The sequence below is a fragment of the Mustelus asterias genome, chromosome 5, assembly GCF_964213995.1.
Source record: "Mustelus asterias chromosome 5, sMusAst1.hap1.1, whole genome shotgun sequence".
Classification (NCBI taxonomy): Eukaryota; Metazoa; Chordata; class Chondrichthyes; order Carcharhiniformes; family Triakidae; genus Mustelus; species Mustelus asterias.
This window is the reverse complement of record NC_135805.1, coordinates 78287189-78310086: the sequence shown is the minus strand read 5'-3', so window position 1 is coordinate 78310086 and position 22898 is coordinate 78287189. Positions and strand designations below refer to the sequence as shown.

Sequence of the window (22898 nt, the reverse complement as noted above, 5' to 3'; positions counted from 1 at the left end):
TGCACCAGTAAACACATTTTAAAGAGATTTCAGATCAAAATTAAACCACTAAAACACTGACCAGTGTACACCAATGGAAGTAATGTGGGTCAATGTAATGTTTAAATATGCAATTTTCAATTTTAAATTCAGTTGTTCACAGGTAGCGGATTGGATACTCAATAAAACACCTATTTTTAGCTGATAAACAATAAAACCAAAACAGGTTACTACTCTTAAACACTAATGAATACTTTACAAGAAGAAATAAACAATTACTTTCTATTATGTCGCTCGACTGTGCAGTTTCATGGAAAGTTTTGTTTGTAATCATGCAAATGATTTGGAGCAGACATGAACTGTAACCACCCCAGTGAAAACTCTGCCGCAGTATTTTCACACCAATGCATAAATGTGTCAGTCTGGTCTATAATTTGTGCTTTCCAGCCTAAAGGGTAATAACATAGTCGGTTATTTTCAGAGTATAAAGCACACTGGTGTTGGAAGGTTAAATTGCACTCAAAAATGTGTCATCAAATACAGAGTAGAATGCAGGGCAGTATAACTGCAGGTTGTAATGGCACCACCGAGGGCAGAATAAAAAGACACAAAGCATATCTGTTTTGTTGTTTGAATTATAAGTAATCGAAGAAACAGTAACCGATGTATAAAACTAGATACTCAAATTATAGGCTACTTTGTAAGATGGATCTTGTTATATTATTTGAATTAATAATAGTACAAACAATACTATCAAGAATGAAAAGCAAACAAAATAGCTGCAAAATATGTAACATTGTATGGGTGAATAAAGCAAATGTGGAGCATATGATTCCCGGGCCTGCTGGAAGTTCTGCAGGAACTCCATTTAATAGCAAACCGAAGCTAATCTGAGGAAATTCCTGACCATGATTGCTGGGTTTTCCAGGAATGTGTCCAATTGGCTCCAGAAAAGATAATGAGATTTTTATCTTATTTGATCTTGGTGCCAGTAAGTTTGTACAAGTAAAATTAATTGGACTAGCTCAAAACAATTCATCCTCCCTGCTCTTATAATCAACAACAGGGCTGATTTAGGGCTGTAAAATCATTAAAATGAAATAAAACAATCAGCAATGTTTTTCAATTATACTAATCAATTTATGGCATCCACAACTTTACTAGTTGAATCAGCTCCTTTCAAATAATTGAAGTCAATGCTTTTTTCAATGATTGCTCCAACGGTGTGAAGTGATATTCAATTACTGGGTGGCACGGTAGCACAGTGGTTAGCACTGCTGCTTCATAGCTCCAGGGACCTGGATTCGATTCCCGGCTCGGGTCACTGTCTGTGTGGAGTTTGCACATTCTCCTCATGTCTGCGTGGGTTTCCTCCGGGTGCTCTGGTTTCCTCCCACAGTCCAAAGATGTGCGGGTTAGGTTGATCGGCCATGCTAAAATTGCCGCTTAGTGTCCTGAGATGTGTAGATTAGTGGGTGGATAAGGGGGTAAGGCCTGGGTGGGATTGTGGTTGGTGGGGACTCGATGAGCCAAATGGCCTCTTTCTGCACTGTAGGGTTTCTATGATCCTAATGGTTAAATGTTATAGATGCCTAATTTGGAACAGTTTTGGAGGTAATGATGTTGGGGAAACTTACTTGGAAACTTTTGGCAAGAACTTGTTTGGCAAACCTAAAATTGCTAAGTAGGCAGACACAGCAAAAGATAAATTAACAAAACCTGATTCAGTGCAACCGACTGAACTGTTGAAGACTGCTTAACCTGTTACTACTTGAAACTATATTTAAAAATCAAGGCTAGAGGTTTAACTGGAAAGCTACACAAGTAAATGCTATAATCTTGAAAATTACATTTTGGGCAAGGTAGTATCATATATCACTTGAATTCTGCCAATTACATTTTTATGGCAGTTACTGCTAGTGCAAATGACAAAGTTGATATTACAATATTACAGACGTAGTTAAGTGAAGCAGTACATTCAATTTCACATCAGGTCCTTGATGTCATCTAAATGTGGCAAGAATTGCTGGCTTAAGCAAGATTAATTCCATGATTTGATGAATCCTCAAGTCAAATGCTAAAACATACATGATCCTGGACATGCATGGTAAATCCCGATTCAATTCTCCCTATTCATTTTCCAAACCAATTCTTGCTACAAAACTGTTGTGCTTAAAAAAGTTGTAAAATAATCTAAAGTTTACAACATTTTAGTTGAATAATTCCAATGGAAATGGTGACATTTCATTGTGTTACACTTCCATTATGATTTGCGTGCCCTGACTGCCTTGGTTATTATCAGAACTTCTTTTGCAACACGTCAGTAGTGCACCAAATTCCAAAATTACATGTATGCGTAAACGTTATGAATGTGAAAATGTCACAATTTAATTAAATTTTTTAAAATCACATTTGATCTTCAATTGTTGGTAAAAATGTTTTCAGCTGTAAAATCTCAGTAACTGGCTGCTTTCTGTCCTGATAGAAGTCAAGTCCCGTGATCAGCTCCACATCCCTCACTCGTGCTGTGTGAGCCCAGATTCGCTCTTCGACCCACTCGGATTCGTCTTTGCCATCCTGCCAAAGAACACAGGACTCAATAACTTGCACATTTTTAAAAATATCGAAATCAAAGTCTGCTAAGATTATGCAGATCATGCCTTAGAAAAACGTATTAAAGCTTTAGAGCCAAACAGATATCTGTACTAGGAAGACCGAATAGATACTTTGTATCATTTATTTCTGTGTAGCAATTTAGTTCCATGTAAAAAGTTAAAGGTTATTTATTAGTCACAAGTAAGGCTTACATTAACACTGCAGTAAAGTTACTGTGAAATTCCCCTAGTCACCACGGTCCGGCGCCTGTTCGAGTCAATGCACCTAACCAGCACATCTTTCAGATTGTGGGAGGTAGCCGGAGCACCCGGAGGAAACACATGCAGATACGGGAAGAATGTGCAGACCCCGCGCAGTGACCCAAATAATGTATGTCGTTATTTTAAATGTTTCAAACATATTTAAAATTGATGAAATTTCTAAAGTTTATTAAAAATTATGCAGAACACATTTCCCAAAAATACTATTTTAAAAACCCGCATTTACATTTGTGCTGCTGATACCAGTCACATAAATTCTATTAGTGATTCCAAAACTATTATCCATGCTTCAGGTTTACTTACTGCACAGCTCTCACTGTTATCAGGTCTATGAGGCACAATGAAAGCCAATACATCCAGCGAGGTGTCACAATGTAGAGGACTTTTCATGGTGTCCTTGCAGTTGGTAAGGACAATGTAGTAGTGAGTTGGGACAGGGATTTGTGCATTCTTAACATTCCTTTAAAAACAATGTAAATAAGCATTTTTTTTTTACAAAAAATAGTTTGTTTCGTTAATACACAACCAATAATTGCTCATTAGTTCAAGTTTGTCATGGAAAAGGACAAGGATGGGCCTGAAATCAAAGTTCTAAGCTGGGGAAGGCTGATTTTAATAAAGTCAGATATGGTTTGGCCAAAGTGGACTGGGAGCAGATACCTTTAGATAAATCTGTGACAGAACAATGAGGCACATTCAAGAAGGAAATAGGGAGAAGAAAGGGAAAGAACCCGATGTTCCAATAAAGAAGGTATATGGTACACTTGCCTTTACAGTCAAGTCATAGAGTTTAAGAGCAGGGAGGTTAAGATGGAACTATATAAAATGTTGGTTAAGCCACAGATAGTGTATTGAGTGCAGTTCTGAAATCCTCTAGGAGGGATGTGATAGCACTGGATGATGTCACCCCCTTTATATGAATATCTAAAGTTTAAAGTTTATTTTTTAGTGTCACAAGTAGGTTACATTAACACTTCAATGAAGTTACTGTAAAAATCCCCTAGTCGCCACACTCCAGCACCTGTTCGGGTACACTGAGGGAGAAGTTAGCATGGCAAATGCTCTTTCGGACTGTGGGAGGAAACCGGAGCACCGGAGGAAACCCACTCAGACGCGGGAAGAGTGTGCAGACCCCGCACAGACTGTGACCCAAGTCAGGAATCGAATCCGGGTCCCTGGTGCTGTGAGGCAGCAGTGCTAACCACTGCTTCACCGTACCGTCCCACTGGGACTTAGAGGGATAAATGTGAAATATATTTACAACAGTGAAGAATACATAGAGCGAATGAACACCCATGCTACAGTTGTGCATTCAAAACTTATTAAGTTTTATAACTCTACCACTATGTCCAGGTGCAGTCCTGACCACCGCAGCAAGAGGAGGAGGCAACCTGCTGACTGCTATGCCCCATCGTCTGACATGACTTTGGTGAGTGTATTCTGGTGGCCCCAGCATGCTAAGGGATCCTGCTCTGAGGCAGGTACACCCTCCTCGGCCTGACCAACTGCAGTTGATGGGGTCACAGACAGAGGGAATTTGGAGCAGCAGGACATCCTTGGAGTGTCCTAGATGGATGGCCCTGGGGCGTTTGGCTGGCACTCCTCCTCCCTTTGGGCGCCCTATTGCCCTTCCTTGAGGAGAAAGGGATACCTGGAAGGAAGTCAGGATGCCTCTTTGCATCCTCCTTACAGTTTACTTTCCCATTTAATTTTGTATTGTTAGCAAACTTGGATATATTACACTCTCTGTTTCCTCAGCTAAGATATTGATATAAATTTAAATAGTGGTGCCCCAAAACTCTGTGTATACTCACATTTTTTAAAGTTTATTATCTGCACTCTTACATCTCCCTTCACCCCACTCTTACAAGTCTTACCATTGGGTTTACACTTGATGTACATGTTTCTTTCTTCCCTAAAATGTATTGCTTCACATTTATTTGCAAAGGACTGTATTAGCCACAAAGATACCCACTCCACTAACTTAAGTCTTCCTGTGATTGAATGCATTTTTCCTTACTGCTTGCTGTTCCCCGTAGCGAAGCTTCAATATCATTACTCTGGTTTCTATGTCAAAATATTTATGTAAATGCAAACATGTGAAGTCCCAACAAATATCCCTGGGTGACTCTGTACCCCAAGCCTGCCATTCTGAAAACAATCATTTGCTTTTTGTTATCACGCTCCATTTTCTTTCCATGTGACCACACTCAGGAAGATTTAGAAAAGGACAGAGGTTATACTGAGACTTTATAATGGAGCTGGCTTGACTACACTTGGAGTATGGCATGTAGCTTTGATTGTCCGATCTCAAAATAGATATAGATATAGTGGAGTTACTGTAGAGAAAAGAAGCAAGAATGATCTCAAATGGGAAAGAGCTAAGCTCTGAGAAAAAACAATAAAGAAAATTAAACGTTGAAGTTTAGGGAGAAGGTTAAAGAGAATCTCATCAAACTGTACAAGGTGATATATGTTCTAGATAAGATGAAGTAATATTCAGGCATATTCTGTAAGCAAGTTAGGCAAGGCAATACAACCATAAATTTAAATTAATGAAAGGTAAATTCAAAAACATATTAGGAAGAACTTCTTTACTCAAACATTGATGAATGTTTGGGATAATCTACACAGTAAATTATTCAACGTTCAGTTGGATGCCAGGTTGGGTGATTAAAACACATTTCTACAGTGTTCTAATGAGCTAAAGGCCCCCGTTTCTCATATTTGACTTTTTACACTCCTATTAATGGAATTAAGAGGATGGTGGCTGTATGTACTGAATTGGCTCAGTAATAGGAAGTAGAGGTGGTGGAGGATGGATGCTTTTCAGACTGGGAATGGTTTCCAGTGATGCTCCTTAAGGATCAATTGGGTCCATTACTCTTCAATTTTTATAAATGACATAGGCTTGGGCAATGATACAAAAACTTGCAAACATAGTAGACAGTGAGAAGGATGCTTGTACATGTCAGGATAACATAGAGAAGATATGAATTGGGGAAATTGGAGAGAAGCATGAAATGATGCAGTTTGGGGGGATTAATATGGGAAGACAGTATACTATAAATGGCATGATTTGGAAAAGTGCAAGTGAACAGATATACCTTGGCAACAATATACACAAATTCTTAAAAGGTAGCAGGTCAGTAAGATGGGTGATATAGCATTAGTGTTTTTGTGTTTATAAAAACAGCCATATAATATTAAAGCAAACAGAACATGCTTGAGTTGTATAAATCACTGTTTGAGCTGGAATATTGTGGACAATTCTGGGCGCCACATTTCAGGAAAGATGTAAAGGCATTAGAAAGGATACTGAGAAGATTTACCAGGATATTACCAGGAATGAGGGACTTCAATGATGAGGAGTGGGGTGGAAACATTAAGATTGTTCTCCTCAGAACAGAGGTGACCTAGTTGAGGCTTACAAGGTGACAAGAGGTTTTGATCAAGTAGACAGAGATAAATGATTTCCTCTGATGCGTCGATCAATAACCAGAGGTCACAGATTTTAAAAATTCAGAGGGCAGATAAGGAGATTTCTTTTCATTCAAAGTTGTTGGGAATACAGAATGATCTTCCTGAAAAAAGTGGTGGAAGCTAATCCCACAAATGATTTTAAAAGGGAGTTGGACAGGTACTTGAGGATGAGGAACTTGTAGGGTTCTGGACAAAAGCACAGGTATGAGACTAAGCACAACTGATCATTCAAGGTGCCATCAAAGGTTTGATGGGCTAAATGGCCTCTTTCTATGCTATCAGACACAATGATTCATTGAACACAAAATTACTTAGATATTTGAAAAATGTTCATGTTTCATCAATTCATGTTTCAAAAGAAATACAAACTTTAGAGGCTAACAGAAAACAACAAATTTATTAGTGTCTACCATGGATTAAATAAAAGCCCATTATATATTTTAGCCACTTATATAAAAGGTGCAGGGGATAAATTAAACATAGTACCACTAACAATGATGGAAACTACTTACTCTTGGATGATATCAGAAGTATCAAACCGTCCATCATAATCAAAATCAAACACTGGTCCACTAATCACATTGATGCCATTTCTCTGTATAGCATACTTCAAAAGCAAAACATTGTGAAAGTAATTCCATATTTCTGTCAAGACACAAACAAATGAATTCACTATATTTCATTCTGCAGTTTTGTTGTGATAAGTGTAGATATCAAAGTACACAAAATAGCTGTTAAGCTATTCTGCTTTTCTAGGAGCCAATAAACCTTTTGTAATGTATTTGCTCCCACTGTAACAATCAGGAGCAGCAACTTGCAGTTCATGTAATTACTGGTTAAAATTACAAATGTTAATAGGTTGCTATTACAAAAGAATAGGCAAAAAATATGTAGGTGTCCAATTCATTCATTACTGATGCACATTTTCAACACAAAAAGTGAAATGTCTTGAAGTCAGATGTCTACCTTCAATATAACCCTCAAGTGGCTATACAATTCCAATCAGCTTGCAAGGCATTATACTCTTCAGATATTGAGACAAATAGCTGCAGCATAAGTTGTCTTGAGTTTAATATGCAGTTCATTTATAGTAGCTGATTTACTTCCAAAACTTAAATTGAATCTCTCACTAAAAAGTACTGTGACCGACATTTGCATTTAACCACACTTCTTGGTTTATGTGTAGCTTCTTTCTCTAAAGGTACAGTGAGTATTTTGCTTTGGTAGGATGTGTTAATAACTTACAGGTAGGTCTCAGGTAAGAGAAAGGTGAACAACCTAATAGAACAGATATAAATTGTTGTGAATGGGAACAATAACCAAATGCTTGATACTGGATGACTTCATTAAACAAAAAATTCATCTGCAGTTACATAAATGGTAGCTGCAAATCACTTATGGAGTGTTTCAAACAATGAATCTAAAATATTAAATAGAATCCCAGATAAAGTTACACCAGCTGTTCACTTTCTTATGCTCGTGTCTTGTTGTCACTTGTTGTCAATTTAAAGATTTTGAGCAGTACTATTTTAGAATATAATACACCAAGCAAGACATTTCATCATTTGTGATGCATTATAAAGGTTCAAGTGGGTTCTGAAATGCTTTTAAGTACATAACAAAGAACAAAGAACAATACAGCACAGGAACAGGCCCTTCAGCCCTCCAAGCCCGCGCCGCTCCCTGGTCCAAACTAGACCATTCTTTTGTATCCCTCCATTCCCACTCCGTTCATATGGCTGTCTAGATAAGTCTTAAACGTTCCCAGTGTGTCCGCCTCCACCACCTTGCCTGGCAGCGCATTCCAGGCCCCCACCACCCTCTGTGTAAAATATCTCCGTCTGATATCTGTGTTAAACCTCCCCCCCTTCACCTTGAACCTATGACCCCTCGTGAACATCACCACCGACCTGGGGAAAAGCTTCCCACCGTTCACCCTATCTATGCCTTTCATAATTTTATACACCTCTATTAAGTCTCCCCTCATCCTCTGTCTTTCCAGGGAGAACAACCCCAGTTTACCCAATCTCTCCTCATAACTAAGCCCCTCCATACCAGGTAACATCCTGGTAAACCTCCTCTGTACTCTCTCCAAAGCCTCCACGTCCTTCTGGTAGTGAGGCGACCAGAACTGGACGCAGTATTCCAGATGCGGCCGAACCAACGTTCTATACATCTGCAACATCAGACCCCAACTTTTATACTCTATGCCCCATCCTATAAAGGCAAGCATGCCATATGCCTTCTTCACCACCTTCTCCACCTGTGACGTCACTTTCAAGGATCTGTGGACTTGCACACCCAGGTCCCTCTGCGTATCTACACCCTTTATGGTTCTGCCATTTATCATATAGCTCCTCCCTACATTATTTCTACAAAAATGCATCACTTCGCATTCATCAGGATTGAACTCCATCTGCCATTTCTTTGCCCAAATTTCCAGCCTATCTATATCCTTCTGTAGCTTCTGACAATGCTCCTCACTATCTGCAAGTCCTGCCAATTTTGTGTCGTCCGCAAACTTACTGATCACCCCAGTTACACCTTCTTCCAGATCGTTTATATAAATCACAAACAGCAGAGGTCCCAATACAGAGCCCTGCGGAACACCACTAGTCACAGGCCTCCAGCCAGAAAAAGACCCTTCCACTACCACCCTCTGTCTTCTGTGACCAAGCCAGTTCTCCACCCATCTAGCCACCTCCCCCTTTATCCCATGAGATCCAACCTTTTTCACCAGCCTACCATGAGGGACTTTGTCAAACGCTTTACTAAAGTCCATATAGACGACATCCACGGCCCTTCCCTCGTCAACCATTTTGGTCACTTCTTCAAAAAACTCCACCAGGTTAGTGAGGCATGACCTCCCTCTCACAAAACCATGCTGACTATCGTTAATGAGTTTATTCCTTTCTAAATGCGCATACATCCTATCTCTAAGAATCTTCTCCAACAACTTCCCCACCACGGACGTCAAGCTCACCGGCCTATAATTACCCGGGTTATCCTTCCTACCCTTCTTAAATAACGGGACCACATTAGCTATCCTCCAATCCTCTGGGACCTCACCTGCGTCCAGTGACGAGACAAAGATTTGCGTCAGAGGCCCAGCGATTTCATCTCTCGTCTCCCTGAGCAGCCTTGGATAGATTCCATCAGGCCCTGGGGATCTGTCAGTCTTTAAATTCTCTAACAAACCTAACACTTCCTCCTTTGTAATGGCGATTTTCTCCAACGGTTCAACACTCCCCTCCAAGACACTCCCAGTCAACACATCCCTCTCCTTTGTGAATACCGACGCAAAGTATTCATTTAGGATCTCCCCTACTTCTTTGGGCTCCAAGCATAATTCCCCACTTTTGTCCCTGAGAGGTCCGATTTTTTCCCTGACAACCCTTTTGTTCCTAACGTATGAATAAAATGCCTTGGAATTCTCCTTAATCCTGTCTGCCAAGAACATTTCGTGACCCCTTTTTGCTCTTCTAATTCCCCATTTGAGTTCTTTCCTACTTTCTTTATACTCATCCAGAGCTCCCTCCGTTTTTAGCTGCATGAATGAGACATGATGACAGCAAGAGAGTCAGTGTTCTATAAATCATCAGAATTGGTATAAAAACACCCAAAATGATAATCTCTTTGCTCTGTTCTATGAATTGATCATTAACTCCTTTAGTTAGAATTAAAGTTACTTCTGAGCACAATCAGTGGCAATATTAAGTAACAATTCAATGTAGGTAATTTGCTACATTCAGCTTAAATTCAAACTGGGGCACAATGAAATCATCAAACAGTTACAAAACCATAATTACTACACAATGTGCAAATATATATGCCATTGTGACAGTGTCTGCATCAAATAATTGGAAGTATTTCATACTCACTTTGAAAGGCTTTGTACATGGGTACAAGGTTGCTGGTAAATAGACCTTCAAATTGATATTGTCCTGACTGCAAGTCTAGATAAAAAGTGAGCATGTTTATAAAAAATAACATGCAGCTTATTGCAATTAAAAGCACATTACTGGTTGTGTTTGCTTTATTCAGTATCAAAACTGAATGTAGATATGAAACTACATAATACAGACTAAGAGTGACGCACAGGGTGGCACAGTGGTTAGCACTGCTGCCTCACAGCGCCAGGTACCCGGGTTCGATTCCCGGCTTGGGTCACTGTCTGCGCGGAGTCTGCACGTTCTCCCAGTATCTGCGTGGATTTCCTCTGGGTGCTCTGGTCTCCTCCCACACTCCAAAGACGTGCCGGTTAGATGCATTGGCCATGCTAAATTCTCCCTCAGTGTACACAAACAGGCACCAGAGTGTGGCGACCATAGGATTTTCACAGTAACTTCATTGCAGTGTTAATGTAAGCCTACTTGTGACACTAATAGATAAACTTAAAACTTATTTTATTAAAGTTGCTTTCACTACTAAAAGCAGACAATTACAAAGAATTTCAATCTTCTTGTTGAATGAGCAGTTCCTATGGACCAATTTCACTAGAAGGCAGAAAGGGACTGGACAAGCAGCAGGTTTGTGGGCCGTTGGCATTGGCGCGGGGAAAAGTGGGGGCTGTACCATTGGGATGGTCGACACTGAACCGTGCTGAACAGTGTTCTACTGAACCATATAACTAGGGAAATAGAGAGGGCTTTAAACTAAATGGAGAGGAGGGATCGAACTTGGGTAGATGTAGCAAATTAAGAGGTAGAGTCAAAGCATGAGAGAAAAAATTAGTAATATGGGAAATGAAAGTCAGAGAGAAAATAACCCGATACAGCGACTGCCAAAATTGGATGTTACAAAATTACACAACTAAATGCTCAGGGCGAGATTCTCCAGCCTCCAAGCAGCATATTTCCTGGCGGTGGAAGGCGATGTGCCGTTTGGTGGTGGCGGGCTTCTCTGTTCCTGCCGCTGTCTGGGATTTCCCATTGATGTCACCCCACGCCGCCACGAAACCCACAGGCAGGGGTGCGCTGCTGGTGGGGCCAGGAAATCCCGCTGGCATGAGCGGCTGGAGAATTCTGGCCTCTGTATCTGAATGTGTGTAGCATTCATGACAAAGTAAATGAACTGAAGTAAATAAATTTGATCCAATAGTCATTAAGGAGATGTGGCGGCAGGAGGACAAAGATTGAGTCCTGAATATTGAGCAGTATATGACATTTAAGAAGAATAGGAAACTAGGAAAGGGTGGAGAAGTAGCAGTGTTAATCAAGGATGGCATTAGTGCAATCGTTAGAGACCTAGTTCAGAAAATCAGGATGTAGAATCGGTTTGAGTGGAGATGAAAAACAGTTGGGGAAAGAAGTCACTAGTAGGAGTAATCTACAGGCCTCTGACTGTAACCATAATGCAGGACAAAGTGTACAAGAAGAAATACTGGGCACTCATGATAAAGGGGCAGCATAATTATGAAGTTTTTAATTAACACAAACTGGAAAAGCAATAGTAGCCTGGGTGAAGAATGTTTAGAATAGCTTTTGAGATAGCTTCGTAGAGCAGCACATTCTGGAACCCACTAGAGAGCAGGTTATATTAAACTTGGTATTGTGTAATGTGACAGGATTAATCAATGACCTCAGAGTAAAGGCACTCCTCAGAGCAGCAACCACAAAATGAATTTTACATCCCGTTTGAAAGGGAGAAGAGTAGGTCTAAGATGAATATTTCAAGGGTAACTATGTGGGCATGAAAACTGAGCTAGCTGGAGTGAATTGGGATTCTAGGCTCTGGGACAGATAAGTAGCGAAACAGTGGCAGACATTTAAGGGAATATTTCAGAATACTCAGATTAAGTATATTCCAAGGGGAGGGCACAGTGGCACAGTGGTTAGCACTGCTGCCACACTGTGCCAGGGACCCGGGTTTAATTTCAGTCTGTGTGGAGTTTGCATGTTCTCCAAGTGTCTGCGTGGGTTTCTGCAGGTACTCAAATTTCCCCCCACAATCCAAAGATGTGCAGATTTGGTTGACTGGTTAAGTTAAATTGCTCCTTAGTCCCAGGATATGTAGAAGAGCGGGATAAATATGTGGGTTACGGGGTAAGCCTGGCTAAGAGTTGGTGCAGACTTGATGTGCCAAATAGCCTCCTCTGCACTGTAGGGATTCTCTGGGAGGACTTAGCATTTGTGGTTAACTAGAGAAGTTGAGGAAAGTATCAAACTTAAAGAAAAAGCATACAACGCACCAAGTTGAGTGGCAGGTTAGATGGTTGGTTGGAATATAAATAATGTCAGAGAATGATTAAAGATTAATCAAAAGAAAGAAATTACAATACGGAAAGAAGCTAGCTAGAAATGCAAAAACAGATAGCAAGAGTTTCTACAGGTATTTAAAAAGGAAGAGTGTAAGTAAAGTGAATGTCAGTCCTCTAAAAAGTGAGAATGGGGAATTAATAGTAGATAATAAGGAAATGGTGGAAGAAATGAATAAATACTTTTCTCCGTCTTCACTATAGAAGATACAAAAAACATTCCAGTAATAGCTGTAAATCAGGAAGGGGAAGGGACAGAGGAATTTGGTGAATTTACAATCACTGGGGAAATGGTACTGAGCAAACTGATGGAGCTGCGGGCTGAAAGTCTCCAGATCCTGATGGACTTCATCCTCGGGTCTCAAAAGAGATTACTAATAAGGTAGTAGGTGCATTGTTATTAATTTTCCAAAATTCTTAAGATTTTGAAAAGATTCCATCACACTGGAAAGTAGCAAATATAGCCCTCTATTTAAGGGAAGGAGCAGAAAACAGGAAACTATTGACCAGTTAGATTGGTGTCTGTTGTGGGGAAGGTTCTAGAATCGATCATTAAGGAGATTATAGCTGGGCACTTAGAAAAACTCTTGGTAAATCGGGAAGAAGCGGCATGCTTTTGTGAAAAGGAAATCTTGTTTAACCGATTAATTAGAGTTCTTTGAAGGATTCACATGCGCTGTGGACAACAGGGAGCCCGTAGACGTACTGTACTTGGATTTCCAGATGGTATTTGAAAAGGTGCCACATCAAAGGTTATTGCACAAAGTAGGAGCTCATGGTGAATGAAGCGAGTACGACATTAGCATAGATAGAAGATTGGTTGGCTGACAGCAAACAGAGTATGCATAAGAGTATCCATAAATGAGTCTGATTGACAGGGTGTGATGAGTGTAGTCTGGCACGGGTCTGCGCTGAGACCTCAGCTTTTTACAGATGAGCAGAGCAAAGGTACACTAGCTAAACTTGCAGATGACAAAAATAGGTAGAAAAGTATGTTGTGAAGTGGACATAAGGAGGTTGCAGACGGTTATGAAGTTGTTCACTTTGGCAGGAAGAACAAAAGAGCAGAGTATTATTAAATGGAGAATGACTGCAGAATCCTAAGGTGCAGAGGGATTTAGGTGTACTTGTACACAAGTCATAAAATGTTAGTATGCAGGTATAGCAAGTTAATAAGAAGGATAATGAAATGCTATACTTTATTACGAGAGGAATTTAACATAAAAGTAAGGATGTTATGCTTCAATTATACAGTACATTGCTGAGACCACATTCTGAATGCTCTGTGTAGATTTGATCTCCTTATTTAAGGAAGAATGTAAATGTGTTGTGGGCAGTTCAGATGAGGTTGACTCGATTAATGCCTGGAAAGAGTGGCTTGTTTTACGAGGAATGGTTGGATTGACTGGGTTTGTTTCCACTGGAGTTTCAAGGAGGAGTGACTTTATTGAAGATCCTAAACGGTCTGGACAAGGTGGGCGTAGAAAGAATGATTCCTCCTGTCTGTGAGTCCAGAACTATGGGCACTGTTTTAAAATTAGGAGTCACCCTTTTAGGACAAAGATGAAGAGATCTTTTTTTCTCTCAGGGGTTGTGTTACTTTGGAACTGTCTGCCTTAGAAGACAGTAGAGGCGTGGTCATGGAATATTTTAAAAGCGGAGGTAGATGGATTCGTATTAGGCAAGGGAATCAAAGGTTATCAGGGTAGATAGCAATGCGGAATTCAAAACACAAACATATCAGCCATGATCTTATTAAATGGCTTGCAGGCTTGAGGGGTCAAGTGGCCCACTTCTACTCTTAATTCATACGCATGTAAGACCAGTAAATTTCTTTTTACAGGTAACATAGTGCAGTAAATACAAGTCACAGCCATCATCCCCATGTATAAAGTGGAGCAGGTTCAGTGGGAAGTTTTGGCGGGAGTTTTTGGATTACCTCCCTCACATCAATTTATGTTGCTTCTTGTCCCTGTCTAAACGCTTGAAAATGGGCACTTTTACCAAGGAAAATCCAGGCCTTCATACAATCTGGGAACTGTAACTTGAAACTGCGATAAAATATTGTATTATTACAGTGCAGCAAAACCTCCTCAGGAACAGCTACATTACTGCTGTTGAAGAGAGCCAAGTGTTAAATTCAGAGGGTCAAAATTAAAACATCAATAAGTGGAAACAGCAGTAATCCATCCACAAACTTCAGCTAGGGAGTGGCAAAAGTAGGTCTTCTTATTACTTACAACCCATCTTGTTACAGAAGTGAAACAACACCTTGCACAAGTGTCACAGCTGCAATGAATCTTTAGGCAGGTTTAATGAAAATCTGAGGTAATTAAAGCGTCACATGCAGTTTAGACACAAGCCAGTGCAATACTTACTGGGTGGATAAAGGAATCTGTAAGTTAAGTTCAGATCTTTGTTGTTGTTTGAACCTTGGTTTATGTTAAAAGGAATTCGAACATCAACGAGCGTACAGTTTAAAATGTTTGGCAGAGGGGGAACTAGATTTTCCTATTAGCAAAACAAAAGAATAAGAGTGATATCCAATGAAGTTTCGACAATAAGGATCTTCATCAATCATAAACTGAGTAGTATGCAACAGGTCAACATAACAGACATGTCATAGGGGGAGACAAAGTCTTTTCACCTAGCTCTATATTTTTCTATTAGTGACAAAGTACAAATGCATTTTATAATAGAACATAGAACATTACAGCGCAGTACAGGCCCTTCGGTACCACAAAACTGTGCATTTGACATTCTATTTTAAAAAGAAACACAAACATACTATCTGCTGATGTGTACAAGCTCATTGAGCACCTTTCGAGTTCTGGCTGATGTCTGGTATGACCATATTTTTGATTTCTCAACCATACTGGAGACTTGGGAAACACAGCTAATTGTTCAGTGATCCATAACAGTGAGTGACAGTAAATTAAAAATGCACTAATTTATATTTGACTAAATAACTAGCAGTAGCAATAAACAGCTCTATGATTGCAAGTATGTGCTCTGTGATAGCCCATACGCCTACAAAAATAATTTTAAAATAGAGTTTGCAACTGTCCAAGTAGTACACTTCATCATTCTCACATTGTAACACACTTGGAAAAGTCTCAGAATATATTTCCCATCCAAAACTTGCCTCCATTTCTGGTTGTGACTGAGGCCACATGGTCACCAGACCAGGAGGGCAAGTTGGGACTTTACACATGATGATGAGGCTGCCAAGATTTTTATCATTATTTTTCAACATTAACTGCAGTCTGTTTCTTGGGCACTGGGAGGTTCATCAAAGCAAGCACTTAGTGGTTTCAGGAGGTAACTGCCTTTACTCCTACCGCCCGACTCCAGGAGCCTGTCTGTGAAGCCTTCACAATCAGGCCCTAACCTCAATAACCATCGGAACATCTGATGAAAGACCATCAAGCTGAAACATTGCCCAGAACTTTCCGCCCGTTCACTCCAGTGGGATCCTCCAGTCCTGCCGACAGCATATGCCTGCCGCAGGTTTCCCGGCAGCAAAGGTACATTCACTGGGAAACCCCATTGGCAGGATCAAAAGATCCCACAGCTGGCCACTGGCAGGCCGTCTCTGTCACCATGAAAGACACGGCGGGTTTTGTGGAAAATCCCATCCATTGGCCACGATTCTCCCATCCCGCTGCGCTAATTTTTTAGCACAGCCGGCAGGGAGAATCTCATGGCGGACGATGCGCGTGATTCGCACTCACGTTCCTGCTGCAATAGCATCTCCAAGCACCGGATTTCCGGCGGCGTCTGCTCCACGTCTCCTTTCGATTAAAAGTAATTTTAATATTGTTTTGCATCTGATTTAAATGCAATTCGCGAGCCCGGAGACTTCAGTCCTCCTAGTATCCCCACCCCCCCTGCTGCCAGCAGTATTTCACTCAGTGCGGTTTACAGTAGCTCCCCACATTCAGGGAACTTGCTGCCCAACCCCGCTGGAATGAACGGGGGTGGGAATCGGAGCCCTCCAAAGGATCAGGCGCATTCCCCCCAGGGCACTGGCACTCTGGCAGTGCCCATCAGGCATGGGGCTGTGCCAAGGAGGCAGGGCCTGATGGGAGCAGGGGCTAGAGGATGATCAGTAGGGGTGGGAGATTCCGCTGCCACTCTGCAGTCGGGATCGGTGGAGATGGGGAGGGAGGCAAGATATCGGGTTGGGCTGAGGTGGTTAGCACTATGGAGAGGGGGCGGGGGTGGGGTGGCTGGAGATCGGGGCGTGGGGAGAGGGCAGAGGATCGGCGATGCATGAGTGCGAGGCTGGCCAGCAATCAGAAAGCTGTCAGTGCGGGGCCACTGCGCACGTGCCGATCTTGGCAGTGATAGATTGACACATGCGCAGTAGCCTGCTCAAGGCAATGATTTCAGCCTCTCCAGCTGGGATAGGCCCTGCCCCCTAGTTTTTAATGACATTCACGCTGATGGCATCTGCAGTGCACAGAGTGTGGGAGATTCTTCTCTGAACTCCCGTTGAAAGAACCAGTGTGAATTACTCCAGTTTTCACTTAAATTCGACACTTAGAATTTTTTTGGGGACTCTGCTAGTCTCTCCACAAATCTAACTTTTTGCAGCATTTGGTGTTTTTATCAGCAACATGTTTGCAAGGCTGTTGTCAGGCATAACAGGAAACAACATGATTAAGTTTGTTATTTTCATTTCCTGTTCCTTTAGGACAGCAGTGGTGTCATGAAACCATAGAATGACACCGCACAGGAGGAGGCAATTCAGCCAATCTTTTAAAATAATGGAATTTAGTTGAGAAATGTCCACATGCAGCCATATAATTTTTAAAAGAAGAAATTTAATTGTTGTCAAAAAACAGTTATGAAACTTATATATGACTGAATTGTTTCAATCTGAGGCAATGATCCTTTTTGTTTACTTTTATAAAATATCCCATGCAGACAACTAGATTATAATCCTTACAGAACCATAGAATTGCTACAGTGCAGAGAGAGACCATTTAGCCCATCAAATCTGCACCGACTCTCTGAAAGAGCATCCCCCCCGGCCTTTAACCTCCACCCTATCCCCGTAACATTACACATTTACCATGGCTAATCCAGCTAACCTATACTTTTTTGGACACTAATGGGCAATTTAGCATGGCCAATCCACCTAACCTGCACATCTTTGGACATTTTATAGACAAGTGGCTTAATTGGAGAATGGTCAAAGACAAAGAGATAGTTAATCTCTCACGAACAATTATGACATATTTAAATAACACAAAAGTGATAGGAATTGGAAACTTACAGTTTTGTTAACAGTGTATGCACTCCACAATGGCATCAGAATGTCATGGCTGTAGCCACTTACATACCAATGTTGATACAGGAGACACCACTTACTGTTCTCCTGCACAACTCTCGGTCGTCCATACGGCAAGTGAAGAGCATCAACACTTGCAACTGTAAAATATAACATACAAGGTCAACAACATTTGTTTCATACTTTCTACCAACCAATTGCAATGCAGTCACATGTCCTGCAATCATTGACCTATAAATTAGTCATTTTTAACTATTGTCTAGCAAGATATGACATGCCATTTAGATAAATACAAGTGCAACAATCTGGGCATAAAATATTGGAAAATGGGCCATGAACACTAACCATAGAATCCCTTCAGTGCAGAAAGAAGCTATTCAGCCCATCGAGTCTGTACCGACTCTCTGGAACAGCATCCCGCCTAGGCCCTCCCCTCTGCCCTACTGCCATAACCTCATCATTTACCATGGCTAATCCACCTAACCTACACATCTTTGGACTGTGGGAGGAAACCGGACCACCCGGAGGAAACCCACGCTGATAATGGGAGAGCAGACAGTGACCCAAATCAGGAATCGAACCCAGGTCTCTGGTGCTGTAAGGCACTAGTGCTAACCACTGTGCCATCATGCCGTAGCTTATAATTGTTATTCAAACTGCATGCAATATGCAAGAACTATCTCCTGGAAGAATATCCTTGAGGGCATTTAAAGAACTTTTTTGAAAAACAGAACATGCGGTAAACTGTAACAGTTATCACTAATATTCACACTTAACAGTATCAAATTGCAGAATTGTCCCTCTAATTGATGTTCTCAATTAACCAAAATGTCCCAAGCATACCTTTAGGTATAGTGATTTCCATTTTTGTAAAAATAAAGATAAAGGAGGGATTTTCGTGATAGAGACCTATCCTCCCCTCCCCCCATGCTCTCCATCTACTCCAAATGACTCTTCATACCCTCCTTGCCACCTACGGCACTCTCATGCCCATTCACCCAGTATACACCGCTATTATAATAATGCTCAAGCACAATGCAGCAGATATTGAAAATCTGAAATAAAAACAGCAAAGGCTGGAAAGACTCAGCAGGTCAAACAGCATCTGTGGAGACAGAAACAGAGTTAAAGTTGTGAGTCTGAATTGCTCTTTTTAGAACTGAAGAGAGGCAAATATATGGTGGATGATATAGTGGGGGGGGGGGTGGGAAGGTGGAGAGGGTGGAGCAAAATAGAAATTAAGGGATTGGTGGGGGCTCAGGAGAGATTTGACAAAGATGCCATGGACACAATGAGAGGGTTAATTGTAGCGTTAAAGACTAAAGAAGGTGCTAATAGTGGGATAAAAGGTGAGGAAGCAGAATGTGTTAATAGCAGTGAAAATATGAAATATCTGGAGGACCATAGACTACTCTCCCCATTTGAGAGAGAGCTGACTGGTGGTTATTTAACCTGAGGGTCACCACACCTAGGGGCAAGATTGAGAAGGCGAGCCCTTCATCTCTGCCGGTTTGGGAATTGAACCTGTGTGTTGGCATCATTCCACATGAGCACAAGAGTCGGAGCCGTGAAAGCAAAACAAGTTACGGGTGGCCCTCGATAGTGGAGTGGCTCTCCTGAGTTCCCACCTATCCTTCACCTTCTATTTTGCCCAACCTTCTCCAGCCTCCTCTCCACCTACATGATCAATCACAGTTCTGCCCTCTTCAGCACTTCAAGAAGAGTCCACGGACTTTAAACGCTATAGCGAGCCCGATTCTCCCATCGCAACGTGCACGTTTTTTGGTGCGTCGGGTTGGAAGATGCGCATGTTGCCCATTTTGCAGGATTCGCACCAGGAGTATTTCACTCTAGCGTGGTTTAGAGTAACTCCCCACGTTCGGGGAACTAGCAGGAGACCCCGCTGGAGTGAAGGGGGGCAATTGGGGTGGGTGATGGAGGCACGGTGCCCCCTGGGCATGGGCACCATGGCAGTGCCAGCCTGTGCCCCCGGCACTACCCAAGGGGCAAAGTGCCCATGCCCAGGGGGCACCTTGGCAATGTCCACTGGGCATGGGCAGTGCCAAGGGGGTGGGGCCTAGGGGAATCGTTGGGGGTGAGGGGGTCCTGCTGCCACTCTGCATTGGGATTTGGTCGGGGCTGGAGGGAGGCCAGTGATCAGGGCGGGCTGGGGGGAGGGCTGCCGGGGTGGAGGATCGTCACTGCTTGGGGGGGGAGGGTGGAGGGGTGGAGTGTGCTGGAGACTGGGGCGCTCCAGGACGGGCGGAGGGGGAGGGGAGGAGGGGGGGGGGAAGAGATCGGGGCTGGCCCTGGAATGGTCGTGGAACAGTCGGGCCATGGGAGGGTTGGGGGAGGGCAGCATTGCGAGAGTCCCAGGCTGGCCAGTGATCGAGCTGGCCAGCAAATGGGAGTCTGACAGACCGGGACCAGTGCGCATGCGCAGAGGTCTGGAACTGACAGACTCTGGCGTGAGTAGGCCCCGCCCCCCCGAGCTTTTAATGATATTCATAATTGTGGCCTCTACAGTGCACAGAGTGTGGGAGATTTGTGTCTGAACTCCCACTGAAAAAACAATCGTGATTTACACCAGTGTTCCTGTGAATTCAGCACTTAGAATTTTTTGGGGAAAATCGGGCCCTAATTCTTGTTTCTCTCTCCACAGATGCCACCACACCTGCTGAGTCTTTCCCCCCATTTCTGTTTTGATTTGTTACTATAACGTAAATTGGTGCTGTACAGATTGTATTCTGGGTAAAAGGGCACGGAAGCACCACAGATTAGAATGGAGAGGTTGGCATGGAGGTGCCACTGTGGGTGGGTGGAGAGAGGCACTAAGGGGTTGTAAGGGCTAGAGTGTCTAATATTATATAAAATAATTGGGACAAAGTCTCAGATCACTGAGGCGGGACTTTTAACCAGCCTGCCTCCACACTTGGCAGCCTCTGCGGCTGTCTCGGAACTGTTTCCAGGGCAATGGACTCAACTCCAGTTAGTATCCATCCCCCCCCACAAAACCCCTCCACTGTGGGCCCTTTCTCCCGTGGCGGGCGTACTGAGCTGGCAAATTTTCCAACTCACATTACCTGCCTTTAGGCTGAAAATCGAGCCTTACACCTCACAGGGGAAATATTTCTCATTGCTGCTGGGGATAAAAGACAGGCAAAAAAGGTTCACATATCTATCGCATGCTTACCCAACTTTCCTCTCTGTAACTCGCACTGGAAATTATTTATGCCCAAATGCAAATGAGAAAAAAAATAGCCTGCATAACATCAGTAAGATAACAAATCTAACCAAAAAGTAATCACAGACTCTCTCAAAATATTTCAGACCATATCAGCTAACTAGCATTTTTCAATTCCCACTGGAAGCATTAATAATGAAGCATTCTGGAACTTATCTGCTTTTTAATAAAGGGTCCAGACAAATTATTTATCCAAGGGATGATTTACAGAGGTAACGAAGCCCAGTGCACGTTTGTAATTCTACTCATTGCTTGTAAAAACTCCCTCAAGTGAGACAAGAAACAACAATAGTTTGTCAGCTCTATGTTATTGCATTCAGTCAAATAAGGTTACATGACTTGTGAAATACTGATGAAGAGCCTCGCTAGTGTAAGAGGTTTGATTTGATGCTTGGTTTCTGCAGCTCTCTTCATGACACCACAAATTAGAAAATGCATTTCTAATGATTTCCCCATTCACCAGGACGTGTGAGATAGGTAACAGTTTTATTTATAAAGCTGCACTGCCTCTCATTTCACGAGCTGATTTTACAGGACCTCAGGATTAGAATTTGTTTTTTATTCATGTGAGGGATGTGGACAACGCTGGCCAGCATTCATTGCCCATCCCTAATTGCCCTTTAGGAGGTGGGGGTGAACTATTTTCTTGAATCATTGCAGTCAGTGCAGGCTTGGAGGGCCGAAGGGCCTATTTCTGTGCTGTAATTTTCTTTGTTCTTTGCATATGGTGTAGATACACCCCCAGTACAGTTAGGGAGAGAGTGCCAGGATTTTGCCCCAGTGACAGTGAAGGAACAACGATATAATTCCAAGTCAGGATTTTCTATTCTCACTGGAATTCTCATTTCAGTGAACCCGAACAGCGTGGGACACAAGGCCATCAGACACTCTCCCTCTTCGATTTACAATTGAGTTTTCTTGGATACCTTAGCACTAGTTCCAGTGCTCGACTCTAATCTAGCCTTGTATCGTGTAAACACTGCCATGTCTCTCAGGTGCTGCCTGCCCTCTTCAGCCTCCATTATAACTGTCGTCTGTCTTTGCCACTGGCCCACAGCTTGCCTCCTGGACTTGCAGGCTGTCCTGTCTGGAGACAATACACATCTCTTTAACCTGTGTGTAATGCTCCCTCCACCCACATTGTCTGTATCTTTAAGACCTGGCTGGTTGTAGGGATTCATATTCTAATCAGTATTCTGTAACTTGATTTTGAGTCTCTGTGCACTGTTTGAGAGCACATTTCCAATCCATCTGACGAAGGAGCAGCGCTCCGAAAGCTTATGGTGTTTGCTACCAAATAAACCTGTTGGACTTTAACCTGGTGTTGTGAGACTTCTTACTGTGTTTGCCACTGGCACCAGCAGGCAGCTCCCACGCCTGGAGGCACCTGCCAGCTCTAAGCGGGCATTGATCTTGCCTCCTGGCCAATTCGAAAATCATGTTGTCAATAAGTGACACAGCTCAGATGTGGGGTCAGGACCTAAATTCCTTCTGCATGTCCGGTTCTCAATCCTACATTGAAAATCGAGTCCATCGTTTTAGCATCACCAACCCCATGCACAAACAGGTGCAACCCGAGGTCCACCACACAATCACCACTGCCACACAAAACAGTACTGAAGGGCTGTCTGGGGTCTGGAAAACAGTTGTGATGTGTGTGGTTTCTGCCTTTAAAGGCACTACTCAATTATTCTCTCTAGAAAACTACATCAAGTCAGGCTTGTAAATTCCTCAAACCAATTGCAAGTTAATAATTTACTT

The 22898-nt window shown here is 42.3% G+C and overlaps 1 protein-coding gene across 2 annotated transcripts in view; it reads right to left on the bottom strand.

Moving 5' to 3' along the window:
• Positions 1-604: 604 nt before the first annotated feature.
• The window catches only part of LOC144493624 (ectonucleotide pyrophosphatase/phosphodiesterase family member 3-like), a 136431-nt gene continuing 114137 nt past the window's right edge, over positions 605-22898 (bottom strand). For both annotated transcript variants that reach the window (XM_078212867.1, XM_078212868.1), the window contains 6 exons: positions 17879-18033; positions 14973-15105; positions 10220-10294; positions 6851-6983; positions 3159-3315; positions 605-2556 (listed from right to left, as the gene is read on the bottom strand). In XM_078212867.1, the coding sequence (XP_078068993.1) occupies positions 2386-2556; positions 3159-3315; positions 6851-6983; positions 10220-10294; positions 14973-15105; positions 17879-18033 (824 nt within the window). In that variant the 3' untranslated portion in view covers positions 605-2385. The remainder of the gene's footprint in view (positions 2557-3158; positions 3316-6850; positions 6984-10219; positions 10295-14972; positions 15106-17878; positions 18034-22898) is intronic.